Raw genomic sequence first — 25,561 nt, 5'->3', positions numbered from 1 at the left:
CTAACCGCTTAGCCACGGAAGAGCTCTTCAAACCCCCTAGAACAACACGGGTAACATGTATGTAGTAGTAGTAGTGGCAACATAAGTATGTAGAATTTAACTGCAGCGAACACCTGAACATAGTGATGTCCCTTACTGTGTAGGCAACCAATACTGTTTTAAGTTATGAAGTGTTGCCTAATTTGTTAGGAGCTGTCGTTAAACGTAACTCACTTGCCATCCATCCCAAGAGGTATGCTATGGATGCTATATATGTATTACTCCCACAGCACTTTTTACAGGTTGTAAGTTATATGTGTACACAATTTAGCTAAAATTACCCGAGGCGTTTCATAGTTATACAGGAACATACATAATTCATTTAAAGACAAATCATTTAATCAACCCTTTCCAACAGCATACTCTTTGATGTTGCCATTTGCTGCTCCCATTTTTAACAAATCACACAGACAGAGCAAGGAACAGACAAGAAACCCAGGGTTGATAACGCCAATGTTAATAGGAAACAACAACATTGATGACGTAGATGATGATTTTGCATATCCTTACACGTAGATCAGTGACAACTCACACAGTTCCAATATTAGTTTTATTCCATTTCCGCTATCTCTTCGTTCCCCCTCATTTGATCTACCTGTTATCTCTGTCCATGTTCCGATCGTAAAAGCGTGCTCCTACGTCATTCGCCGACAAGTTTGAAGTGACTGTGTTTAGTAATAAGTTGAAACGAATTTCGAGACAAGTTATTCTAGTTAAGGCTTGCAATGACAACAAACAATGCTCTGTTTCTAATCTATACGCGTATCACTATGTTGTAAATGTTCAGTAAAATGTGCCGTCAGTCAAACACAGGTTGAGAACCACTGATAAAATTTATAGGTGCGGGACAAGAAAATGATCTGGCAAGTATGTCAGTCACCAAATACAGATTAGAGAAGCAACCAACATGATTTTTCAGCGTGACGTTGGGTTTTAATCCACCTCTTCCTTCGACAAGGTGGTATGAGAACCCCCCAAATAAAACGGTAGAGTTTCTACCAATAAATCACTGACATTTACCACACTACGATCCTGTAAACAAAAATCTTGAAACAATACAAACTTGAGAGCTTGAAACCCTCTTAATCAAATTCTGTGTACGCCACTATCATCTAATATATTAATTTCTTGTCACTGAGTATAAAAGAAGCAAGTTAGTCAAAAATAAAACACCCTTCTTTTGTTCCTTGCATTGCTTATTATTTCCTATTGTTTCTATTGCAATTCACCGGCTGAATCTGGAGGATCCAAAGGGTCGTCAGGGTCCAATGGAGGAGGACGATTGTCACACGGACTTAAAGGGTTTAAATCCAAATTGAAGCAGTAACAGTCTTCTTGTTTCAGCCTCTCTGGGCTTCTTTGACGGTGTCTCGCATTGAAAGCTCTAGATCTGGCATCAATTTCGGCAGCAGTGTCCAGGAAGAACAACGGTGCCTTCTTCATCGGACAGGCAAGTTGAACCTCAACGATCAAATCTTCTTTAGCATCATGATAAAGAACATAGCGGTTATCAGTCTCTTCGTGGACCTCACGAATCAGATCATCGAACAAAAGTCTTCTTCGGATGATTCTGTGCTGGTTCGGGATGTGAAATCGTAATTGATTAGGATCTGGTAGAGCAACACCAAGAGATTTCAGAGTCAGAACCAATGCCCTTTCGAGAAGAATTTTTTTACAATGTTTCCGAACGGCACTCCGAACAGACTTCAGCCATTTCCCATTATCATTCTCATCTAAAGGATTTCCTTTGTCATCAAATTCAGCTGGAGGATTCAATTTTGGAAATTTCTTCAAGACGTATCGATTGTTCAGATGGAAATATCGTTTATTGTAAGTTAATACCAGTCTTCGCTCAATCGTATATGAGCACGATATGATATCGATGAACTTAATTCCATACGGCGTTTTGTTAGGCAAGAGGGGCTCCACATGTTTCTCAAAGAACTCAATGTAATGGCAACACAATTTCACCAAGTATCTAGCAATGGACAAACTTCCAATTCGCGTTGCAGCTTCGGTGTCGATATGCTTTAAAACGTTATCAAATTCATCCACAATTTCCAACGCCGCAAAGCAAACGCTACCTTCTTTTACGTATCTCCAAAAAACAGAACGGAGTATCTCATTCTCAGATTTGACAGCTTCTAGCACGTTGTAGCGTCGCAGCAAATGCATAAAGGCATTATGACTGGCTACCGATCGCATTCGATCTATCAAGTCTCGTGTACAATTGTCAATTTTAGTTTTCAGGCCTTTAAACGCTTGATTCAAGATACCTGTACAGACACTGTTGAATCGACGACACACTAGACGGTACGACCGAACGTCTTTCAGTGGCAGATATCCAAGAATTTTCTCCAGTGGTGCTCCAGGCAGATGTGTGATATTCAAATCGTCAATACGATAATCACTATAAGAGTGACCGAAGTCGATGCTTTGTAACTCAGGAACTGTAGGCAGCAGATGCGTCATCTTTTTGGATCTATTCAGCAACATTGACCAGAGCTTGAAAAAAAACCAAATATTTAATTTATTAAGTCAGCATAAAACAATGAATCTTGTTTGTGTTTATTTTTTGTTTGTTTTGCGTTTGCAGGAACATAATTAACAGTAAATAAATACATAAATAAATTGAATTAAAGCCGCCGCCATTTTGTTTGGCAACCAGCCAAGGCAAGCTAGTTCAGCCCCCTAGTTGCTTCAGTAACTATTTGGTAATGGAAACCCACACCAACAGTATGCATTGTTTAAAACAGAATCTATTAACAATTGGATTATTCTGACTGAAAGAAGCATTGTTATTATACATTTACCAGTTAAGTGTTTCAGTCATTAACAGTATTGGTTTCAAGAGATGATTACTGTGGATTCTCCGTTTACTACAATTTTCAAAGTAAGTGAAAAACAGTAGATAATGCAAGCTTAATAGTGTAATACTTAGGAATAGCGGTGCCATTTACGGGAGTCAGGGGGGCTAATTGTCCCCGCGGGAATTTGAGAAATACACGCTAAACTAATAGTATAGTAATATGCTAATTAAAAACGTGAAACTACACATGTCGGTGAATGGCATTTCCCTCCCCCAAAGCGAAACCTCAAACGACGCCACTGCTTACAAGTTAACAATGTTTCAATGTAACTACATATCTCAATGTTTTATATAGTCTCAATGTTTTATATATAGAGAGAGATTATTGAAATGTGGTCACTATTTTAAAAGACATTGTACAGGCCAAAATATAGCTACTATCAGTGGCGTATTTAGGGGGGTGGCTTCCGGGCTTAAGCCCCCCCCGGAAATTTTACTTAGTATAGTAAAGTAAATGAAATATCTTGCAGAATTTTCACATTTCCAGGCAAAGCCCCCCCGAAAGTTAGCAAAGCCCCTCCCGAAACAAAATCGTAACTACGCCACTGGTTACTATACTATGTTTTCGTACTACTACTGTTTACCTACTGTGTCAAAGATGTGTTGCAAAATGTCATAACTAGTGCTCTCAAACGGGTCGGGTCAGCCGAGTCAGCTCGGTTCGGGTCACGGGTCGGGTTCGGGTCACCTAACCTGACCCGTTGAGAGCACTAGTCATAACTTAGTTTTCAATGTTGGACAAGAAGAAATATTTTTCAATAGTTGTACTGGAACACTATCTTCAGAACTAATAATTTTTTAATATACGCAAACAAATTTTTAAACATTTTTTGACCCATTTTCTCTGCAAAAACGGTATAAAAGTGTTTAAATATTTTTCTTCTTCTTTTACAGCACTTATTCTTGGTAATCTGACTGAAGACATGCACAGAATAACTACACTAAAATTACTTCAAGATTGACATTAGCAAATACGTTGTGAGAGAATACAGTTGCTAAATTATAGTGACGCGATGCCTAAAACAAGATTTTTTTTTTTAATGTTACCCGTGTCGTCTCAATTTTAGTAACCTCAACATTTCAAATTGAAATGAAAATGAAATGAAATCTGTAGTTTTTACGTCCCACGGTTATGCCGGTTAGGCTAAAGGAGACGGTGATGATGAGTGAAATGAAACTTAGAACCCCGAGAGAACCAACTAACACGGTGTTTGTCCACCACAAAATCCATACGGCGCGAGCTGGGATCGAACCACCGGAGATGAACGCTATACCACTGAGCCACCGCCCCCCCTCAAAATTTCAGACTCTATGTGTTACACTAATGTGTGGTACTTGGACGAGACTATTCAGAAAACGGTTAAACAACTGTTGTAGCTACATAATGACTGAATGTTGAAAATAATATAACTGAGACGTGTTCGAAAAGCATTTGATAATAGCTTGCTATAATATAAACAAATTTTCTTGGCAATGTATTTGACAGTATATCATCGTTATATTTACAAGTTATTTCTTGTAATTTTACAGTGAAAACTTGACAACTCGCCTGTCAGTGATTAATTTAGTGAGAAAAATGGTTAAGTCCAACAGCTTTTTGAAACAAAATGTTTAGTTAAATAGGTTATTTTGTTAAGTTTGTTTCTCAGACAGTCCATACTAAGCGTTCAAGTGCTGTTGTTGAACATATGATGAAAAAGAAATAAGCGCGCGGGAAGTTGTTAACGCGCAACGCACAGTAGGAGGTTCCTTCCTTCTATAAACCGAGTGCCATTTTTTTTAACGCGAAAAAAAGCTAAAAAGAAAGAAAGAAAGAGAGAGAGAGAGGAGAAAACTAAGAAACGAACTAACTACATCAAAGACGCGCTCTGAAGATAATTGAACCATAAACTACGGTATAATTTATAACCCTCTTTCACAGTTTCAAAAGCTCAAAAAAAAAAAAAATGTTTTTCCTCATTGCCACTAGTTTATGATTAATCATTGGCGAAAATATCATGCATTGTATATTAAAAATATAACAATGTATATCGTATATAAGGAATACCAAAAAAAAAAAATCATAATTTTTATCAACTTTTTCTTCCAAGACAAAACTTAGGAAACAATGAAACACACGTTAAGATAGATAGTGGACCGACAAGACGAACGCAGTTTTTATTTCTGAATTACTTCACGTCATTTCCTCGCCCCTTTCCCCTACATTTTTTTAAAAAAATACTGTCGTATTTTACATATTGCTTAAGAAGGCAGTCATGTTCACAAAATGGGACTATACACAGTACAAACAATATTTTTCTTTTTAATTAAAAAGAAGGGAATATAAATTATACAAGAGAAAGCACTATGTATAAAGTGGATAAAATGTTTACAAGTTTAAATGCCGCATAAATATTAATTATAAATAGCCAACTTTATATACAGGGTATTTCAAAACAACACCAGCGTTTGGGAGGTGATTCCTGTCACCAAGATAAGACAAAAATTAGGCTATAGACCAACCTGGGTGCACAAATGCTTCCTTTTCGAGATATATGCTGCCGAAAACATGAAAAAATGAACTTTAAAGGTCCATAGCTCCAAGACTATGGGAACGTACCATAGTTGGGTCAAAACTTCACTTAGGAACTACCATTATTAACAATTATGAGTTGTTAAAAAGTGTGACATTTAAATCAGGGATGTAAATAACCACTCGCCCACTCTCCTGAGGCGTTTTGGTCTTCGGTGCGGGCGAGTATTTAATATCATACAGAAGGTAAGTAAATGATTTATATTGTGAGATATGGGCTGGTAGGTTTCTTTCTTGTGCTAGTAAAATTATGTCGCTTATTTGCATCCCTGATTTAAATGTAAAACGTAAAAAAAAGTTAAACGGACACTCTGTATAAGGTTTTGCCAAACCTAAACTTCTTTATTCTTCAGATCGACTAACAAATGTGAAGAAAATTTCTTTAAAAATATTTCAGATATAGACAGAATTCAGATATTCCGTTTAGTATATAAGGGGACCGCGGTGGCTCAGTGGTAGAGCGTTCACCTCTGGTGCTTGGGGTCCCGGGTTCGATCCCAGCCCCGCCAAGTAAACTTTGTGGTGGACAAACACCGTGTGCGTGGGTTTCCTCGGGGTTCTCCCGTCTCCTCCCACTTTCTTCATTCCACCATTTCATTCATTATTCATTATCACCGTCTCCTTTAGCCTAACCGGCATAAACGTGGGACGTAAAACTCAAAGATTTCATTTCATTTTTTTCCTTTTAGTATATGTCTGTACAACTAATCTCCTATTGTCTCAGATTCTATTTGGGTGCATAGGATTTTGTGCGTTGATCCAGTATTTGTGCTACAGTTAGATTTTATTTCAATTACGGGACCGAGAAGTCTCCGATTTAGAAGCTCTACACAACAGTAATGGCAGTGAGAATTAATCACATGCCAATCAAACAAAAGCCTCTAGTCGGTCAATTAACCTACCAGGTGCACTTCAACACTTGGAAGTATATACTTAAACTAGGGAAGACCAAAAATTTTCCGGAATTTGGAAAATTTCTTATCCGGAATTGGAAATTTCAATTTCCGGATTTCGAAAAAATTCTGGGAAAAGTTCGGAATTTAGAAAATTTCGGAATCGAATTTTTAAAATTCCGGATTTTTCCGAATTCCGGAATTTTTCCGAAATCGAATTTTTTAAATTTCGAAATTTTTCCAAAATCCGGAATTTTCCGATTTTACTTTTCGGATTAAGGAAAGTAAAAATTCCGGAATTGCCCATCCGTAAGTTAAACGTATTTAAACTTGAGCAATCTTTGACTTTTTAGCCCGCTGATTTTAAATGAAAAACTAGCTGCTTCTCTCTCTCTCTCTCTCTCTCTCTCTTTTTTTTCTTTTTTTTTTTTTAATGAACTGGAATTTTAATGCCTTAGATTTTAATGAATTCTTCTTCAAATTCCTTACTTTCTAAAAATTAAAATTTTATTATACTATATGTTTTCAATAATTGATCTTTTCCGATCAGGTGTTGCAATGTGTTAACTTTTAGCATTCTAATAGAATTAAAACATCTTATTGTTTCTGTCTGTAGAAACTTGGATATGGAGAGGCGCCGTTAAAGTCTCCGTTACCGCTGAAGAAATTAACGAATTGACTCCATTGACGAGGTCGACAGAGATGGTCACTGCAAAAAAAAAAAAAAAAAAAAAAAAAAAGCTTGTGTTCCGACGTTATCGTGTGGAGTAAGGGAAATACCGCTGTTACTATCTTACAAGTCCTGTTCCCGTGGTCATAATAAAATCCTAGCTTCTAAACTATTTTGAAGCCATAAGAAAGGAAAAAAAACTTTTGATATACATATAAATAATAATACTACTACGCATAGCTAGAGTCCCCTAAAAACATTTCCTGCCAGCGCCACTGTTAAAACCAAGAAGGGGTCTTTAGTTTGTGGAACTAATTTCTTGCGACAGTATCCTCCTGTAGAATATATATATATATATATATATATATATATATATATATATATATATATATATATATATATATATATATATATATATATATATATATATATTGCAAATGCTAGATACTAGTACGCGAAGACGGTTACGCCCTCTGTAGGGAGGGATTTAGGATTTAGATTTTTGGGCTCTCGGCATCTTATGGCCATTTAGCCCGTCACGTTTGAGGGACGACGTCCCTCGGCAAGCACACTATCCGGGGAAAGGGAAGGAAGAAAGGATTTGGGAAGGAAGGAAGCGGCCTGGGACCTATAAGTTAGGTACCACCCCGGCATTTGCCTGGTGTGAATGAGGGAAAACCCAGGAAAACCTCATTCAAGGTTGCTGACCTGAAAAAAGCTGTTACACTTTTTCGACCAAGTGCCCCTACCGGGAATCGACCTTGGGACCGCGCCCTCTGTAGTGGAAGAGACGCGCGAATACTATTGCATTCTAGTGTAAAACAATAGATGAGCTATGGGTAGTTAAGAAAATCATCTTTAGTAACAATCAAATTAGGCCATTATGATTTTATAACTATAATCATTAAGGTACAGATGTAAAGGAGCAGCAAAGGTTGATAAAAGATGAAATAAAGTGCAGTTCACATCACAACACATAGGTTCTGTTAGTAAGACTAATCCGTGTTATTAGAATATCGTGTTTTTTTTTTCGTCTACCCGTTTAAAGGGTTGCGCCTTTTCTTCGGGGAAGTGTTTCATCATTATTTCTGATGCTATAAAATTGGTAGTTGGTCTAAGGGATTTTTCCTTTATTCATCATTTTAAAGTAAGTAACATATATAGGAGACACAAGTTAGAACAAGTGGCATACATAAATTAACAAAATAATGATAACAAAGATAATATATGCGTGTGCATGGAGGCAATTAGAAATATGAAACGAGAAGAACAAAAATGAATGTGCCAGTGCATTAAGAATAAGTGCTTAAAATAACAATAAAAAACAGAAACAGAAATAATAACGCAAGCAAAGTTTATTGAAATGATCAGCAAATGAAATGAGGATGAATTGTATTGGACGCCACAACACGGGGTTCTGTTAGTGGACAGATGCAGTTATCTTCCAGAATATCTGCATCTATTACGTATATTACAAGAAAATACTGTGAAAAGCACTGCGGGAGGTGCCAATTACCATGCATAAGAAAATCCTCTTATTTTATTGGTGTACGACAAACGTACATAAAATAGCATAACTTTAAGGATACTATTAATTCTGTAAACTAAAAAGAAAGAATGATATTGCGTTTGCCAAAGGACACAAGATTGCAAAGGATAAGAAGATTATGGGGGGGAGAAGGGGGGAGGTTACAGGGACACAAACACAGAAGCATCTCATTATTAAAATCCATAACTGAAGACAAAGAAATAAAAAACAAAAAGAGTATGAGAAAATGGCGCCAAAAAAGGACAAAACAAATGACTGATGATACAAGGAGTCCAATTTTCATAGGAAAGCGTAAAAATGACAAAACCCTATCTGTTATCACCCTTTTACAGTTCTACTGCTGTTTTCTGCAGTTGAAAATATAATTATTGCTGTCGCCATTCCAACTCAACAAAATTAAATAGGAAAGAAAACTGCCGGAGTTTTCGGGAGATTGTCGGTCCTTCATCGAAAAATAGATGGCACTAGTAGTAGTAGTTATGACTGCAAGTAACGGGGAAAAAATATATAATATATAGATGGAAACAGTAGTATTTCCGTTTAGTGCAGATGATGAACAACTGAATTTGTTGGAGACCAGCCTCGCTGGAAGAAGAAGAAATTAAAAAAAGAAGAACTTATGATTAACGGTGACTGTTGTTAGTGAGATTTTTTTAAGAGAAGAATTGAGGTCAAAACCGGCAAAATCGTCTATTGTCGGCCACTTGTGATTAAATCCCTTGCTATGAAATATGGGTATTGTTACAATAATACAGAACTGTATGATCCTTTGCAGTTTTAGGATTTGAATTATAGATGTTCTATTGACTACAGTGGTGACGCCAAGAATCGAATCGAATTCCAGGGTGAAGAAAGCAGAACAAATCTTTGATAAAAGTCAGAAACGATGTAGCATTTATTTCTTTATATTTTTAAGCAATAACTGCGGTGATATAGTCATTTACCTACCAATTGGAAGCCTGAATTCGAATCCCAGCATAGATAAATTTTCTCGTTATACTCTCGTTCCAGTCTGTAAAATGAGTACTTAGGAAACCTGGGAGGGGGAGGAAGAACAGAGTGGTTCGTGGTACTGAATACTTCATATCCTGCAGCGGAGTCTTATATATAAAACCTACGGAAGTAGCATGAAGGCAACGTAAATTACTAGTGAAGTAACTGCTCCAACGTATCCACACCTAGCACCGCACCTGTTCAATTCCCATTTTTTTTTAAAAAAAAGTTATATTTTAGTACTTAACGATAATTGGTCATCTACCCACAAATTTACAATTTAGCTGTCTTATGGTTATAGAGACAGTTGAATACTACATAATTTCTTAAGAGCCCCCTCCCCCCCATCATGGCGAAATTAAAATACAGCTAATTTTACAGTAATTACGTGATATCTTCAAACAGATAAAAGATAATCGAAAAGTGGAACAAGAGTTCGCTAGACAATATTATTTTGCATGAAATGCCGTTATCACGACTCACCTATTTGCTTTCGATTTCCAGCCATTTAGAAAATCGACATTTATTTTCGCGCTTATAAATGGCTGCAAACGGAAATGTACTAGGTGACTCGCGATAACGGTATCTCATGCAAAATAATATTGTCTAAGGCGCTCTTGTTCCACATTTCAATTATCTTTTATCTATTTGAAGATATGTAAAGTTAGCGGTATTTTAATTTTGCAGTGATTAAGCCTCTTTAGAATGTCAAAGGTTCATCACTACAGAAACAAACCTACCTGTATATTCTGTCGTGTGACAATTCAAACTAATAAGTATTATTCTTACTTATCTCCCAAAAAATTAACTTAATATCTCCTTCTTAGCCATTAAAAAAAACTTTTTTCACGGCAATATATTAGATGACGTATACATGTTGTAGATTTGACTGATTGAAATATTAAAACTCATTTTCAGTGCCAGGACCATATAAAACGTGGGATCGGTACCATATGATCTCAGGGCCATATAAAACGTGGGATCGGTACCATATGATCTCAGGGCCATATAAAACGTGGGATCGGTACCATATGATCTCAGGGCCATATAAAACGTGGGATCGGTACCATATGATCTCAGGGCCATATAAAACGTGGGATCGGTACCATATGATCTTAAATCCACAATCATACCCTGGTCTCCTGTGTCGAAGTTTCAAACGATAAACATGAACCAACGAGAGACCTGCTTTATATATATACAGGATGGAGCAAATAAAAGTGGCCCGGACGAGTGGATACGATTGGATGTGAACGTATGCATTAAACCACATCACATGACGTGCACAGCACCGGTTCAGATCTTACAGTTAGTGCAAGCTGAGTCTGTGTGAGTTGAGAAGTGCACATGTGAAGATGGTACTCTCAGTGCAGCAGAGGCTGTTCGTTGTGGAGCGTTACGTGAAAACAAATTCGTAGAAAGAGTGTGATCGGTTTTTCATAGTGTCAAAGTGCCAAAGAGTGGAATGCAACGATTAATCAGAAAATGGCGTCAGACAGAATATGTTTTGAACAAGGAAAAAAAAATCTGAAACATGTTCGAACACCTGAAATTGTGGTCATTTTCATTCATGTGCTGTAAGCAGGTTAGCGAACTACATTCTTTCTTTGCTGTGTGTCGTTATACCATGGAACACTGTTCTCCGAGCCACTTTTATTTGCCCCACCATGTATATATACGTATATATTGCTAATAATGCTGAAAGAAATTAAAATATTGGTTTGTAAATAATAAACGCTCATGAATAATTAAGCCAAATTGAAATAGGAGAGAGAGAGAGAGAGAAGAAAAAAGAAAAATCACACACAGTCATTCACAAGGCAATATTTACTTCATTCATACTTCCACGCCTTTAGTTAGTAAAGCATCGCTTATTCAGCTGTCAGGTGTCACGTTATGCCATGACAACACACCTCCCCACTTTCTGCATATATATATATATATATATATATATATATATATATATATATATATATATATATATATATATATATATATATATATCATTGCTCGAACTCAACTGCACTCTCTATTCAACGAAACGCATTTTTCAAATCACTGCCACAGTTGTATAGGGTCTATTTCTACGTTCGCACACACACACACACACATACAAAAACATAACAAAAAAAAATTTCTCCCCGATGCTCTCTTCTCATCATTCCCCGACCGTGTGTATTTTTTTTTTAATTTTAAATTTAAATACATAATTGCCTTCAACGTCACGCCTTCCTATCATCAGGTTAAAAACTACAAAATAGCAATCAGCATACAATGTTGCAAACCATCTACGTTATTTTTTTGTTTATAATTTATTTATTAATTTTCTCATAATATAACGACCCGGATATACTTATTTATGTCCGCTCACGGACAAAAATGTGGTTACACACTTCTTATCAATTCTTTTCATCAATAATTGGCGGGATGAATCGAGCTGGTTTAATTATTTTCCCCGAAGCACGAATAGTGTTGCTAATGAGATGAGACAAGACGAAAAATAGTTTTCTCGGCTCATTTAGTAAATTTTGTAGAATCATCGTCTCGTCTCGATCTTCGAATACCTTTACCATAAATCAATCAATCAACTACTGCCAAATATACTATATTTCGTTTTTGTTCAATCAAATTACAGAGAATCATTGCCAAATATAATGTATGTCGTCATTGTTTAATCAAATTGCAAACAATTGTTACCAAATATACTATATGTCGTTGTTGTTTAATAAAATTACAAATAATTAATGCCAAATATAATGTATGTCGTTGTTGTTTAATCAAATTGCAAAGAATTGTTGCCAAATATACTGTATGTCACTGTTGTTTAATAAAATTGCAAAGAATTACTGCCAAATATACTGTATATCGTTGTTTAATCAAATTACATAGAATTATTGCCAAATATAATGCACGTCCGTTGTTGTTTGATCAAACTGCAAAGAATTGTTGCCAAATATACTGTATGTCGTTGTTGTTCAATCAAATTACATAGAATTATTGCCAAATATAATGTACGTCCGTTGTTGTTTAATCAAATTGCAAAGAATTGTTGCCAAATATACTGTATGTCGTTATTTAAGCAAACTGCAAAGAGTTATTGCCAAATGACTATACTATAAGCCGATGTTTAATCAGACTGCAAAAAGTAATTGTCAAATTATTTTACCATATGTTGTTGTTGCTTAATCAGCTGCAAAGAATATGTGACAAATATACGGTATGTCGTTGTTGAATCTTGTTGCTGAGAATAGGCCGAAAACAGAAGTTAATTAATCAACATAACCTCGGGAAACAGAGAAGATAAACTAGTCAGAAGAAGCATCGATCCTTTCTAGATTTCACCATGTACTCGTTAGACAGAATTTGGAAAAGATAATCTTGCTCGCACCGGAGATCAAACCCGGGAGTTCTGTTGATAAGTATACGTCTTACTAACTACGCTACTAGGGATGTTCACGAGATACGAGTTGCGATTGTCTCGTCTCGAAAAGCAGGTGTTGTGAAAGTAATGTCTTGTCTCCTAGACAACTCTAAAGATGCATTACCAAGTACTAAGGTTATCTTGTTCACGAGACACCAAGCATCATGAAATCACTTTGATGGCTTGACACACTTATTATTGTAGGCCATTCGGATTCAAAGAGTAAATTGTTCTTCATTACTAGAGCAACCCATATTATGCTTTATCTTTTGTGTAATTATGCTTCATTTTTATCCAAATTATGATTTATTGTTAATTTCAGTCATTGTTTTATATTATACTAATCGTGTACAATGTAAAATATTTACTATACATTAAATATTCGAAATATCTTGATCCATTTATTAATATTTTATGCAACCAGTTTCTTTCATATTTAATGAAATTTCTACTTAATGCATTGTAAAGAGATATGCTTTACTCGAATTATTTTTTTGTTTCACTTGTGTGCGTCTTAAAGGTGCATATATACAGAAAGGGAAAGTAAAAGATATCACCAAAAAAATACAAAAAGTGCTCAAATTCAAGAGGTACACATAACAATATATTATGGAGTTCTTGTGTACTATTCATTGTTGACGGAAAGTTTTCTTCATTTTTTTTTTTTGCTCCACATCAAAGGATTATCCGAAAAGTTTACCAAAAAAAAAAAATTAGCTTTTCATTGTTGTATTGTTATGTTCTCAATGATTTTACTTTGTAAATATTGGTTTTAAAAAAACATATTAATATAGTATGTATGTTAAACGTGCAGTTAAACAGAATTTTCCAAGAATTGTACTATATATTTTAAATAATGCTTTATTTTCTAAAATTATGCTTTATTATACTTTTAAAATTAGTTTCTTCTGGACCCTTAAATAACCACAACCATGTTCAAGGTACCAACCATATGTCTAAATTGCTATTATACTTTTTATGCTTTTGGATTGCTCTATTCATAACCTTCTAAATTAGGAGAAAGTTGCAATTATATGTTCTCGGGATATTCACCATAAGTGTTCTTTGTCCAACGATTCGAGAACAGACACTGTTTCCATCTTCAGTATATTGACCCTGAAGATAAGAACAAAGTCTGTTCTCGAAATGTTCGACAACGAATACTTCACCTGGTTAATATCCCGAGAACATATATTCGCATCACGTACCAGGAAAGGTTCAGCTCCTATTTTAGAATGAGGTTGTTTTGAAAGTCAACTTTACTACCTCATTATCATCATCATCATCATAGGTATTCTGCCATTCTTTGCAGGTCACTTGCCGCAACTGAGAAGCCTCTATGCTCCACGGTCTTCCGCTAATCTCTTGGTCTTCACGTACGATTTTTCATATTTGATATCGTTCATTAATTGTAGTATCCTTCGCCCTCTTCCTCTCTTTCCTGCCACCATACCCTTTAGTACTGCCCTCATGATATAGTTCCTTCTTAGCCAACCAGTTTCTCTTCCTCTTCTTAATAATATCTAAAATTGTTCTTTTCTCTACCACCATTTCCAACAACCTCCCATTCGTTTCCCGCTCAAGCAGCTAATTTTCTTAAAATAATTTGAAGCTTACGAATTGGCAACATTGATCCCTTGTGTCATGTTTCTTAATCAATCGACAAGAATATAAAGTATGGCGTTCGCGCATCCTTCAGTCATTCCCTGCTGGCTGGGTTCTTCGACTGTCATATATAGACATTCCTTTAGCACGACCCTACCTGTCTTTGCGTTTCATTAAGTGCTTCTCAAATTTCACACACGTAATAAAAGATCTCTCTCTCTCTCTCTCTTTCTCTCTGCACTAGGATGGACAGACACCACACAATTAAGCGTCCCTTGAAACCAAAGACCCTTGAAACACACCTGCACAATTACTATATGAATCTCTTACATTGTTCTCTTGACAGCGTTTTCTTTATTTTCCACAAGTACTTAGCGACAGGTTGAAATGTAGGGATGCGCTCGAGTCGAGACATGTCTCGAATCTCGACTCGACTCGACTCGAATTCGAGTCGAGATTCGAGTCGAGACACACTTTGTAAAATTCGAGACGAGTCGAGACAAACGCATTTCTCGACTCGAATTTTCGAGTCGAGACTCGAGTCGAGTCGAGACAGCTGGCAAAAATCTCGACTCGACTCGAATGTCTCGAAAATTTTTCTATAATTTTTAATATTATTTTGAAGAAAGTGCTCGATCAGAAACACTCGGCACGAGAATTTCGGAAACTGCAGGACTTGTCAGGTGTTCGAGGAGTGCTATGGTGATTGTCTTCAGCAAGTGGCGAAACCAAGGGGAAAAGACGTCCAAATGTCGAGGGGTTGGGTGCCCCACCTCATTACAGATGTCGAACGTCGTAGGCTGGGCAGACTGGTAAAACAGAACAGGCGGCGAACTGCGTCGGAACTAAGATCAGAGTTTAATGCTGGGCAAAGTACAAGTGTGTCTGAACTAGTGTTGTCAAATTTCCGAAAATTTTGAACGTTTTTTTAAAACTTTTTTTTCGATTTTCCGGAAAAATTGAATAAATAAATATGTTTGTATTAGGTTAATTTAACTAGTAATGATATCTTTTTTTTTTCAAACACGCGAAAAATTTAAGTTCAAAAATTTCAATATTGCGAATATTAAAAAATAGCACTCGAAAATAAAACTATTCCATTTATTATCTATATATTAAAATACTAGATTTACGCGTATATGTTTCTCCTGAGAAAAGTTTATATGTTTGTCTCCAATCCTTTCAACAATGAGATCTCGAACCCACAAGTGCTAGAAACGTGCCGTTTTCATTTGTCAATTCCAAATTTTATGTAAATTGGCCAGTTCTAATTGAATATTTTTATATTAAAAAAACATGGCCATTAGTTCTTTATTACATTTATAGGGGTGACAAGAAGTACTGTGGCGGCGCGGTGATTTCGTTCCTTTCTCATCATCACCGTCTCCTTTAGCCTAACCGCCATAACCGTGAGACGTAAAACTAAAGATTTCATTTCACTAGAAGTACTGAAATTTCTGAAAAAGTAAAGCATCATACCCTACGAGTTATATATTCCAACATCACATAGTTGTATATAGGGGTTGTATATCTGTCAGACGTTTGTTTCATGGCCAAATGATAATGAAAACGAAGGATAACCATTTCTTCAGTCTAAGATTAATCTTCATTGTTTGGAGAGGTTTTTTTTTTTCAATAAACACCGTTTATCACACAATTAATTGTGTGTACTTTATTTACTTATTAAATAATGCATGCAAATGCATGCATACACGATATGGGCATTCAGTAAATGGATACTTGAATATTTGAATTCAATTATCTATATAAGCCGGCTACGAGTCTTTAGTCCAAACTACTCTTTGGGATGAGCTTCTTACCAGATGTGTAGCCTACCGAAGGACCACACATATGTTATCGAAACTATTGTGCTATTGTTTTTTTCATGCTTTGGCAGAAAGTTCTGTAGATATCGAAGCCCGCCAGTGAAGCCATATCTAGCATCTTGGTGCTAGATCTAGCATAATTCACTCCCATTTAGCGTATAACATCTTGACTTTAGCATCTTGGCAAAATCTCATTCTTTCCTCTGGAGAACAGAAAAAGAACGAAAATTTAGATGACTCACTGACCGTTGGGAATTATCCCTTAGTTAAAGCGATGGTTGGAGTAATAAAACCAGTTATATTTCCGCTGTTGTATTGTTGAATTCACAGAAATGTTCAAAAATAAGCAAAACGTGACTCTGTACAAGATGTTTACTTACCCATAGTTTTATTATTGGCAACTGAACCCTGAGTGTCTGGGATGTTTCAGTCCCTTCTCACTTTACAACTTGAGAGGGGAGGGGGTATGACCGCTAAAAGAAATGCTTCAGTGCTGCGTCGGAAGCGGCATGTTTTGTATATATTTCTTAAAATGTTATCCATTGTTAAAGTATAAATTCCCCCTTCCTCCCCTGATTCTCTTTCCAATACAGAGAACCGACTCTTTAAATGAAGAAAGAACCCTGAACTCTGCCGAAAATGCAAAAATGAATGATGCGTACAAATAACAAATCTGTGGATGAATCAAATAATGCAGATACATAAGATGATGATGATGAAGATAACAGTGCTTGATGCAGCGCAGTCCACCACATGTAAATAGATTTGAAGGGTTCATATTTGTGTATGTGTACGTGTGTATGTACTTGTTTCTGAGTATTTATATGCGCGTGTGTCTTGTAATTGTTATATTACTCGTAGTATCCACTGGATTAAGTGAAAGTATAAAATGGATTTGATGACTGCCAAATTGACGTCACCTTGGTAAGTCATTATTTTTTAATATTTAGTAATATTAAATTAGATTATAGTTTAGCGTCGTTTTCAGGAGCAAAGCTCTACAAGACGTGAACGTACAGTTTAACGTCGGATTTGAAACACATGAACTTCTACCATGAATCAAACCTCGTTCGAGAAAGGCGCATACGCTAACCACATAGCAACGCGGAGCTCAACATTTAGTGATATGTATATTAAGTTGTAAAATTATATTCGTTTAATTTTCACTAATATAATCTTCACAATGTAAAGCATTCGCTAGGCACGTTATCTTGTTTAAAAACAAAAAGCCTATCTCTTATGTTTCCGTCTCGGGGTTGGACTGCGGGATGATAGAAATCCGAAAGAGATGGTTTTATTATATTTTGTACAGTAGATCTGCTCCTTCATAATCTCCGTGTTTGATAAGAATGAACCTCCCTGGCTCACGTATACGTAATATAATAAACCATGCACATTAAATGCAAGACTAATATAGCAAACATTAAAGATGCCCCCTAGAAAATTTTCTTCGACCGCCCATATCTGGAGGTACACAATTTCGCAACTCAGTGGATACAATGTGGATGTATTCAAAGTCTACTGATTTACCCATAAAATTTAAATTTTATAACAATATTCTCAGTGAATACTAACCTGAGGAGAACTATTTTTTTAATTCGATCGCTAAAGGAGTTTTTTTTCACCAGGTCTCGGTAATCGTCTGGCACGAAAACTGAAGTTTCTACAAGTGTTTCCCCAGCAATTTTTTTGAGAAAGGGGTCCTCCAGGAGCGTTATTTAGGGTGTAATTCCTGCGTTTGTTATATACATATATAGATATAGATAGATATAAATATAGATACACTGTGTATATATATATATAAAGATAAGTAGGAGCGGGTTTTTAAAATTAGTTCGGAAAGATAATATGAAAATCTGGCATAATTTGCAAGAATCTATCTAGTCTAATATAAATAAAATAAATAGTTTGTTTGTGTTTGTCTGTCTGTATGCAGCCTGGGGACCAGACGAGTGGACCGAGAGTTACCAATTTTAGTCAGGGGTACCCTGGCCCAGGCTCCAGATCAAGACGAATCTTTTTTTTTTTTTTAAATTCGAACCAGGGGGTATCAGGGTGCGCTTACAGGGACATGTAAAAGTGGTAGAAAATGGCCGATATTACTGTCGAATTCAGTTTTCGCGGTCGCTGAAATCAATGGTGAAACTCTGATCACATTAACTTACAAATTCACCCTATTCGGGCCGGTGGTCACCGGAGGATGGGGGGGTCGAATACCGAGACATGTAAAAGTAATCCAAAATGACCGATATTAGTGTCAAATCCATAGTTTTCGCGGTCACTAATATCGATGGTGACACTTCCATTTGCGATGATTTGCAAATTAAGCTATAATTGTATGCGGGCCGGGAAAAAAATCTTTAAGTTTTGCGTCCCACGGTTATGCCGGTTAGGCTAAAGCAGACGGTGATGATGAGAGATGAGTGAAAGGGTGGAATGAAGAAAGTGGGAGGAAACGGGAGAACCCCGAGAAAACCCACGCACACGGTGTTTGTACACCACAAAGTTCACTTGGCAGGGGCTGGGATCGAACCCGGGACCCCAAGCACCAGAGGTGAACGCTCTACCACTGAGCCACCGCGGCCCTCAATGAGGTTGGAAGCTGGTCAGTCATGGCGGGAGGTGGCACATGCCATAGGAGTGGCACAGAGTGTGATTTCCCGATTGTGGAATCGATTTCTAACAACTGGAAGTGTTCAAAGAAGACAAGGACAGGGCCGTCCACTAGCAACCAAAGCCAGAGACGATCGTTATCTCTTGTTAACAGCCCGTCGAAACCGGCGTCAGAATACAACTCCGCTCCCGCGAGCCTTCCGAACAACAGGATGCACAATATCTACTCCAACGGTCCGCAATCGCCTTCGAGAAGGTGGTCTCTACGCACGTAGGCCTATGGTGTGTGTCCCATTAACTGCATGACACCGTGTTGATCGAAGAGCGTAGGCGGAGGAACATCGTGGGTGGGGACGCAATGAATGGGGCGATGTTTTGTTCTCTGACGAGTCTCGATTCAGTGTAGAGCCTGATAATCGACATGTTCTCATCTGGAGAGAGTGTGGAACACGACACAATCCCATGTTTGTTCGAGAAACATCCCAGTATCATGGTGGTGTACTGATGGTGTAGGCAGGAATCAGCATTGGTGGGCGTACTGAGCTCCACATCATCCGAAATGGCTCTTTGACGGCTCTCAGATATAGGGATGAGATCACGAAAACTCTTGTTCTTCCTTATGCTGGTGCCATTGGTGATTCGTTCCTTTTTATGGATGACAATACTCATCCTCACATAGCTCGGTTAGTGGATAAGATGCTGGATGCTGAGGGTATCGCTCGGATGAAGTGGCCAGCATGCTCTCCGGATCTCGTTCCAATTGAGCGTGTCTGGATAATGCTTGGCAGACGAATTGCTGCTAGGCCAGTAAATCCAACAACCATTCCAGAGCTGGAAGTCGCTCTTCTGGATGAGTGGCACAACATCCCCCAAGAACTCATCGATAGTCTGATTGAATCCATGCCACGCAGGTGCGAGGCCCTGTTGGCTATTCGAAGTGATCATATGACATATTAAGGAACAATCAGTGTTGTTGCCTTGCCTGTTTGTGAGCAGTTCGAGAGGTGCACACATAACCCTCTTGTGTCAAGAGCCATGTGAACAAGGTTTTCCGTGCCCCAACACCAGTATGTGCCCCATTTTTCTAGTGTATCTTAAAGCATTCCTTCTTGTATGATAATATGAGTCAAACACAAGCTTATTCATACACTATCTTAAGGTCTTGTGTGATATTTCAGCTGAACCCCTAATTTTTTTTGAGCATTATATACAGTATATATACAGTATATATATATATATATATATATAGTGGCGGATCCAGGATATGATCAACGGAGGGGCTAAACCATAGTTTGCAGTTTTATCCAGTGTAAAGCAGGATTGAAGCCCATTTTATGCAGTGTACACTTGAGTGTGAAGGGAGAGGCTATAGCCCCCTTGGATCCGCCTATATATATATATATATATATATATATATATATATATATATATATATATATATATATATATATATATATATATATATATACATGATCGAAAATGGCCTCGAATCCATACTCGCTGAGATGAACAGAAGATGCCGTTTAAATCCACAAATTCAGCCCCATTAGTACTCTAAGGAGGATGGTGACATGTAAAGATTACTGAAAATTATCGATATTAATGTCAAATTCATAGTTTTGGGGCTCCACAAGTTCATTGGTGACAGTTTTGGTATCCTTTGTGTCCAAAAATGAAACGTATTCTCCCCGTACGAAGAACGGATATTCTGCTAGTCTGTAATAACTAACGGAAGTTTCATTTAATATATTTCTCGCTGCTCAAATTTACTCACTTGTGCGGTATATGTGTGTAAAGTAGAATTAAAACCTGTTGCTCTAAGTATTTTTCCGTTAGCGAAATACATTGTATATACACTAGGACGTCGATAATCCTAACGTCAAAAATCCGAACGCGGTCCCTAGAAGGTTTTTACATTTTGTCTTAACGCTAGCGATAAACAAACAATAGCGTGTCCATCGACGTTATGTGAAGTCAGTGTTTTTACAAAAGTTCATTTATATGTAATTGTTTGTCATGTATTTTTATTTTTATTTTTTCTTAGGCCTATAAGTTTTAAGTGTGACTTAGAGTACAAGCAAGTTCTTCAGAAACATTAAGTGTAAGTAGCCTTACGTACGGTATTGTAATTACTGTATGTACTGAATAACCACTGTATCGATAGAAGAACATACCGTACAGTATATGTAAGCCTAAAAGACATTTTCTTGGTCATTTTCGAAAATGCGAATACCTGTGGTCCCAATTAGTTCGGATTTTCCACGTGATTGAACGTAACGTGAGGGTGCATCACCCCCTCCCCGGAATTTACGGAAATTAGATAACCTGTGTGTGCATATGTGGTGCCAACTCTCTCCAGCGACCCACCGACGAACATTGCGACCATGCCAAGACGCGTTGCCGTTGTTATTCGTGCCAAAAGTTGGACATACTAACAATTAGGTAGGTAGTCATAACGGTCTGGCTGATATGTGTGTATATTTTAACTCGTATATTTTGTCTCGACTCGAATTTCGAGACGTCTCGACTCGAATTCGAGTCGAGTCGAGACAGAGACTGTCGAGTCGAGACACGAGTCGAGACAGCACCATATTTTCGAGTCGAGACACGAGTCGAGACAACATTTTCTCGAGACGAGTCGAGACAGGCTTAAATCTCGACTCGACTCGACTCGAGCGCATCCCTATTGAAATGTAGGTGGGGTGTTTGGATACCAAATTTAGTTGCACACGATCTCGCAAAATTTACAGAAATATATTTTTTTTCACAATGAAAAAAAAAACTTGTGCTAGAAAAAAAAAAGATTATCGTTACTTTATTCCAGTGCTTTCTGATGTACCTCAATCAATAATAAACAAACTTAATTATATGAAAAAAGCATAAGTACATCGGTTAATTCCGGTATTCGCCTAACGGAAGATCGTCACGGCAGCATATCTATTAGCCTATTGTAATCTAACTTATGAAAACGCATTTCCACGTTAAACACTGATTAAACACTAATAATATGAGAATTTGTCAGTAATTCGTTGTTATCTGATCCAAGAACCATGCCATGCAGTATATTTGTCAATGAATCTTAGTAATTTGATTGACGAACAATGACATGCAGTATATTTGTAAGTGAGTCATTATGATCTGATTGAACAACAGTGACACGCAGCATATATGTCAGTAATTCGTAATAATCTCATTTAAAAATAACGACATACAGCAGGACAGTAATTCGTTCTAATCTGACTAACAACGACACGCAGCATATCTGCTAATATGTCGTTCTTATAATATGATTGACCATTGATGACATGCAGCAAATTTGTCATTAATTCGTTGTAATTTGATTAAACAACAGTAACATGCAGCATATTTGGCAACACTTCGCTGTGATTTAATTGAACAACAAGGAATTGCAACACATTTGTCATTAATTCGTTGTAATTTGATTAAACAACAGTAACATGCAGCATATTTGGCAAGAAATTGCGATGATTTAAATGAACAACAAGGAATTGCAGCACATTTGTCATTAATTCGTTGTAATTTGATTAAATAACAGTAACGTGCAGCATATTTGGCAACAATTTGCTGTGATTTAATTGAACAACAAGGATTTCCAGCACATTTTTCATAGATCTGGATCAATCTCGATTAAACAACGTAAAGGAAACATACCTATTATCGGATAAGGATGTCATGATAGTACATAATGATGATTATGGCAACATATATTGCAGTGACTTGCAATCTGAATTGATCAATGATAAACAAGAATTTGTCACTGATTTGTTGTAATTTGATTGAATAACAATGATGTGCTGCATATTTGTAATTCATTGATTGTACGACAGTTTTTGTATGGCAGCATGTAAATTGTTATAATTTAATTGAATCTCAAGGTTATTGTAGTACATTTGGCAGTGATTCGTTGTTGTTTGATTGTACAACTTTATGGCAGTGATTCGTTGAAATCAGATTGAGCAACGATGCAATGGCAGAATATTTGTCAATGATTGAACAATCATGTCTGCATATCTCTCTCATTGATTTGTTGTGGTCTTGGGAAAACTTTTACAGCGTGCATTCTGAAATTGGACCAATAATATAGAGTTTAGGAGGCTGTCTTCATCCTCCCATCTTGAGGTTGTGAGTGCCATACAGTCGTTAGGTGGACATCTCTGCAGTAAAAACCGCGAAGTTAACAAAATACTAATAAACTACGACTTGGACGAAACTAGCAGGAGAAACTTCTAAAAAACATTTTAATGCTCTCTATTAGCAGCGGACATATTAGTATGCCGGAACAAACAAAACTGAAACAGACTCATCCCAAAAGATCTCATTCAGTGTTGAGCTTCCTTCTTTCTCCGTCTGTATGTGTGAGTGCTTCATTTATCTCGAAGACCGCAGAGCATCAAAGGCGATCTCCACCAGAACACAGCAGAGTGGCACTGCAGCAGATTGGCGGAAGGACTAAACCCTCCTTCCACCCTCCAAGGCATAGCTTTTTCCTCTCTCCCTCCCTCCCCCGCTTCATCCCCCCTGAGCGCTCCTTCCGATCATGTCGTCTCTACTGTCACTGCATTCAAACACCTCATTGTCTCAGGAGCTGGGCGAAGACTGACTGGGGTCTTTCTCTCTCTCTCTCTCTCTCTTTGGTCCGCAACTAATCAATACCGGAGCAAAACACCTCTCTTCATCTCTATCTCTTTTCGCACTCGCTAAATATTCCTTCTGCTTCTGTTGGTGTTGTGTTTTTTTTTTTCTTCTTTTTCCTCTTGGCTTCATTTTACCCCCCTTTGTCAGTACGTTGAAACACTTCGGTCCATCCTTCAAACCACATCACAAAGTATCACATCTTACGGGGGGAGGGGGACAAAAAGTTCATACAATGTATCGTGTAGGAGCATTGTTATTATAATAACCTGCTACTACTAAGGAGTGGAGAGTACTTGGTGCAAATTGAAAAGCACCCATGCACCATGGACTTGAGTTAACGTCTTTGCCTTAAGACGTATGGGTAACACGCTCTAATGCCACCCACCAATCAGAGAAGTCCAAGAGACGAGACGAGACAGAAGTTTAGAAATGAAATACGAAACAAGACAAGAGTATAATAAACAAATGTACTTTTGGAGACGAGACAGCAGTTTCACATCTTTTTCGAGACGAGAAATCACTCCACATTTCTTCTCATAGGGAACTCTACCACCTATTGTAGTGTTCTCTTCCCATCTTTGGTTTTCTTTTTACCATACTGTATATCATTTATTTATTTATTTATTTATTTATCAACACAACAGGCCCTAGGCCTAGTTATCGTGTTGCTATTTCATACATATAAGCCCTATTGTACTTACAAATAAATGTCTTAATATACTTATATACTTGTAAAACTTTTATTGTCACATATATATTTTAAGGGTACTACTCAATACTATCTCCGAGATCTCCCCAATGATCTATATCAGACAGCCTTTCAATTGAATTACAGGAAACACTCATCCTCCATATATAGGAGACTTGGAAATAATCTTGCCTTTTTGAAGTAAAATATGGGTTTCACCTACAGTACTTGCAACTAAGACTTTTGGAATAACCTTGGGAAAGTCAATTTCAGCATGTAACGATTTGTGTAAAAATAGAATATCCATATTCTCACCGCTGTTTCAAAGTGTGCATATTGAAGTTTAATATTGTTTCTGAATAACATCCTGGATCCGCCACTGTATATACATAAAACTAATATCAATGATTTTGATTGTACTCTTTCACTCATGGCAATGTGTTTGGTGTCCCCGTATTTTTTAACTGCGATCTTGCAAAACAGAAGTAGAATTTCATTAGTATCACATCATTTTGAAATTCTTTGCCTAGTCTTTCATAATAAAATCACGGTAACTCATTCGGTGTTGTCCTTATCTGAAAATGAGGAACTGAGTAGAATAAATAACGAAGAGTAACTCATTCGGCGTTGTCCTTATCAGAAAATGAGGAACTGAGTAGAATAAATAACGAAGAGTAACTCATTGGGTGTTGTCCTCAGAAAATGAGGAACTGAGTAGAATAAACAACGAAGAGTAACTCATTCGGTGTTGTCCTTGCCAGAAAATGAGACAGTGAGTAGAATAAATAACGAAGGGTAACTCATTCGGTGTTGTCCTTGTTAGACAATGAGGAACTGAGTAGAAGAAATAACGAAGAGTAACTCATTCGATGTTGTCCTTTTCAGAAAATGAGGAACTGAGTAGAATAAATAACGAAGAGCAATGTATTCAGCAAATGAGAAACTGAGTACAACAAATAAACAAGAATAAGGCCTTTGGCGTTGCTCCTGTCTGAAAATCAGGAACAGAATATAACACATAAATAACGACAAACAACGCCTTAGAGGATTGTCCCCGTCAGAAGTAAAGAATTTACTAAAACAAACAATCACTCGTGGGTCAGCTGACATTCACATTCTTGATTTTCTCAGAAACTACATACAAGAATTAAAGCAAGTCATATTGTC

The 25,561-nt window shown here is 37.1% G+C and overlaps 1 protein-coding gene across 1 annotated transcript; it reads right to left on the bottom strand.

Annotated features, from left to right (window-relative positions):
- Nucleotides 1–1,204: 1,204 nt before the first annotated feature.
- On the bottom strand, nt 1,205–2,764 carry LOC145676652 (uncharacterized). The gene has a single exon (XM_081747495.1). The coding sequence runs from the start codon at nt 2,533–2,535 to the stop codon at nt 1,255–1,257; it is 1,281 nt and encodes a 426-aa protein (XP_081603621.1). The 5' UTR covers nt 2,536–2,764; the 3' UTR covers nt 1,205–1,254.
- Between the last annotated feature and the right edge of the window lie 22,797 nt (nt 2,765–25,561).

This window comes from Thermobia domestica, unplaced genomic scaffold, assembly GCF_964235325.1.
Source record: "Thermobia domestica unplaced genomic scaffold, izTheDome1.hap1.1 HAP1_SCAFFOLD_271, whole genome shotgun sequence".
Classification (NCBI taxonomy): domain Eukaryota; kingdom Metazoa; phylum Arthropoda; class Insecta; order Zygentoma; family Lepismatidae; genus Thermobia; species Thermobia domestica.
The sequence above is the reverse complement of the archived record's forward strand: the minus strand, read 5'-3'. Positions and strand labels throughout refer to the sequence as shown.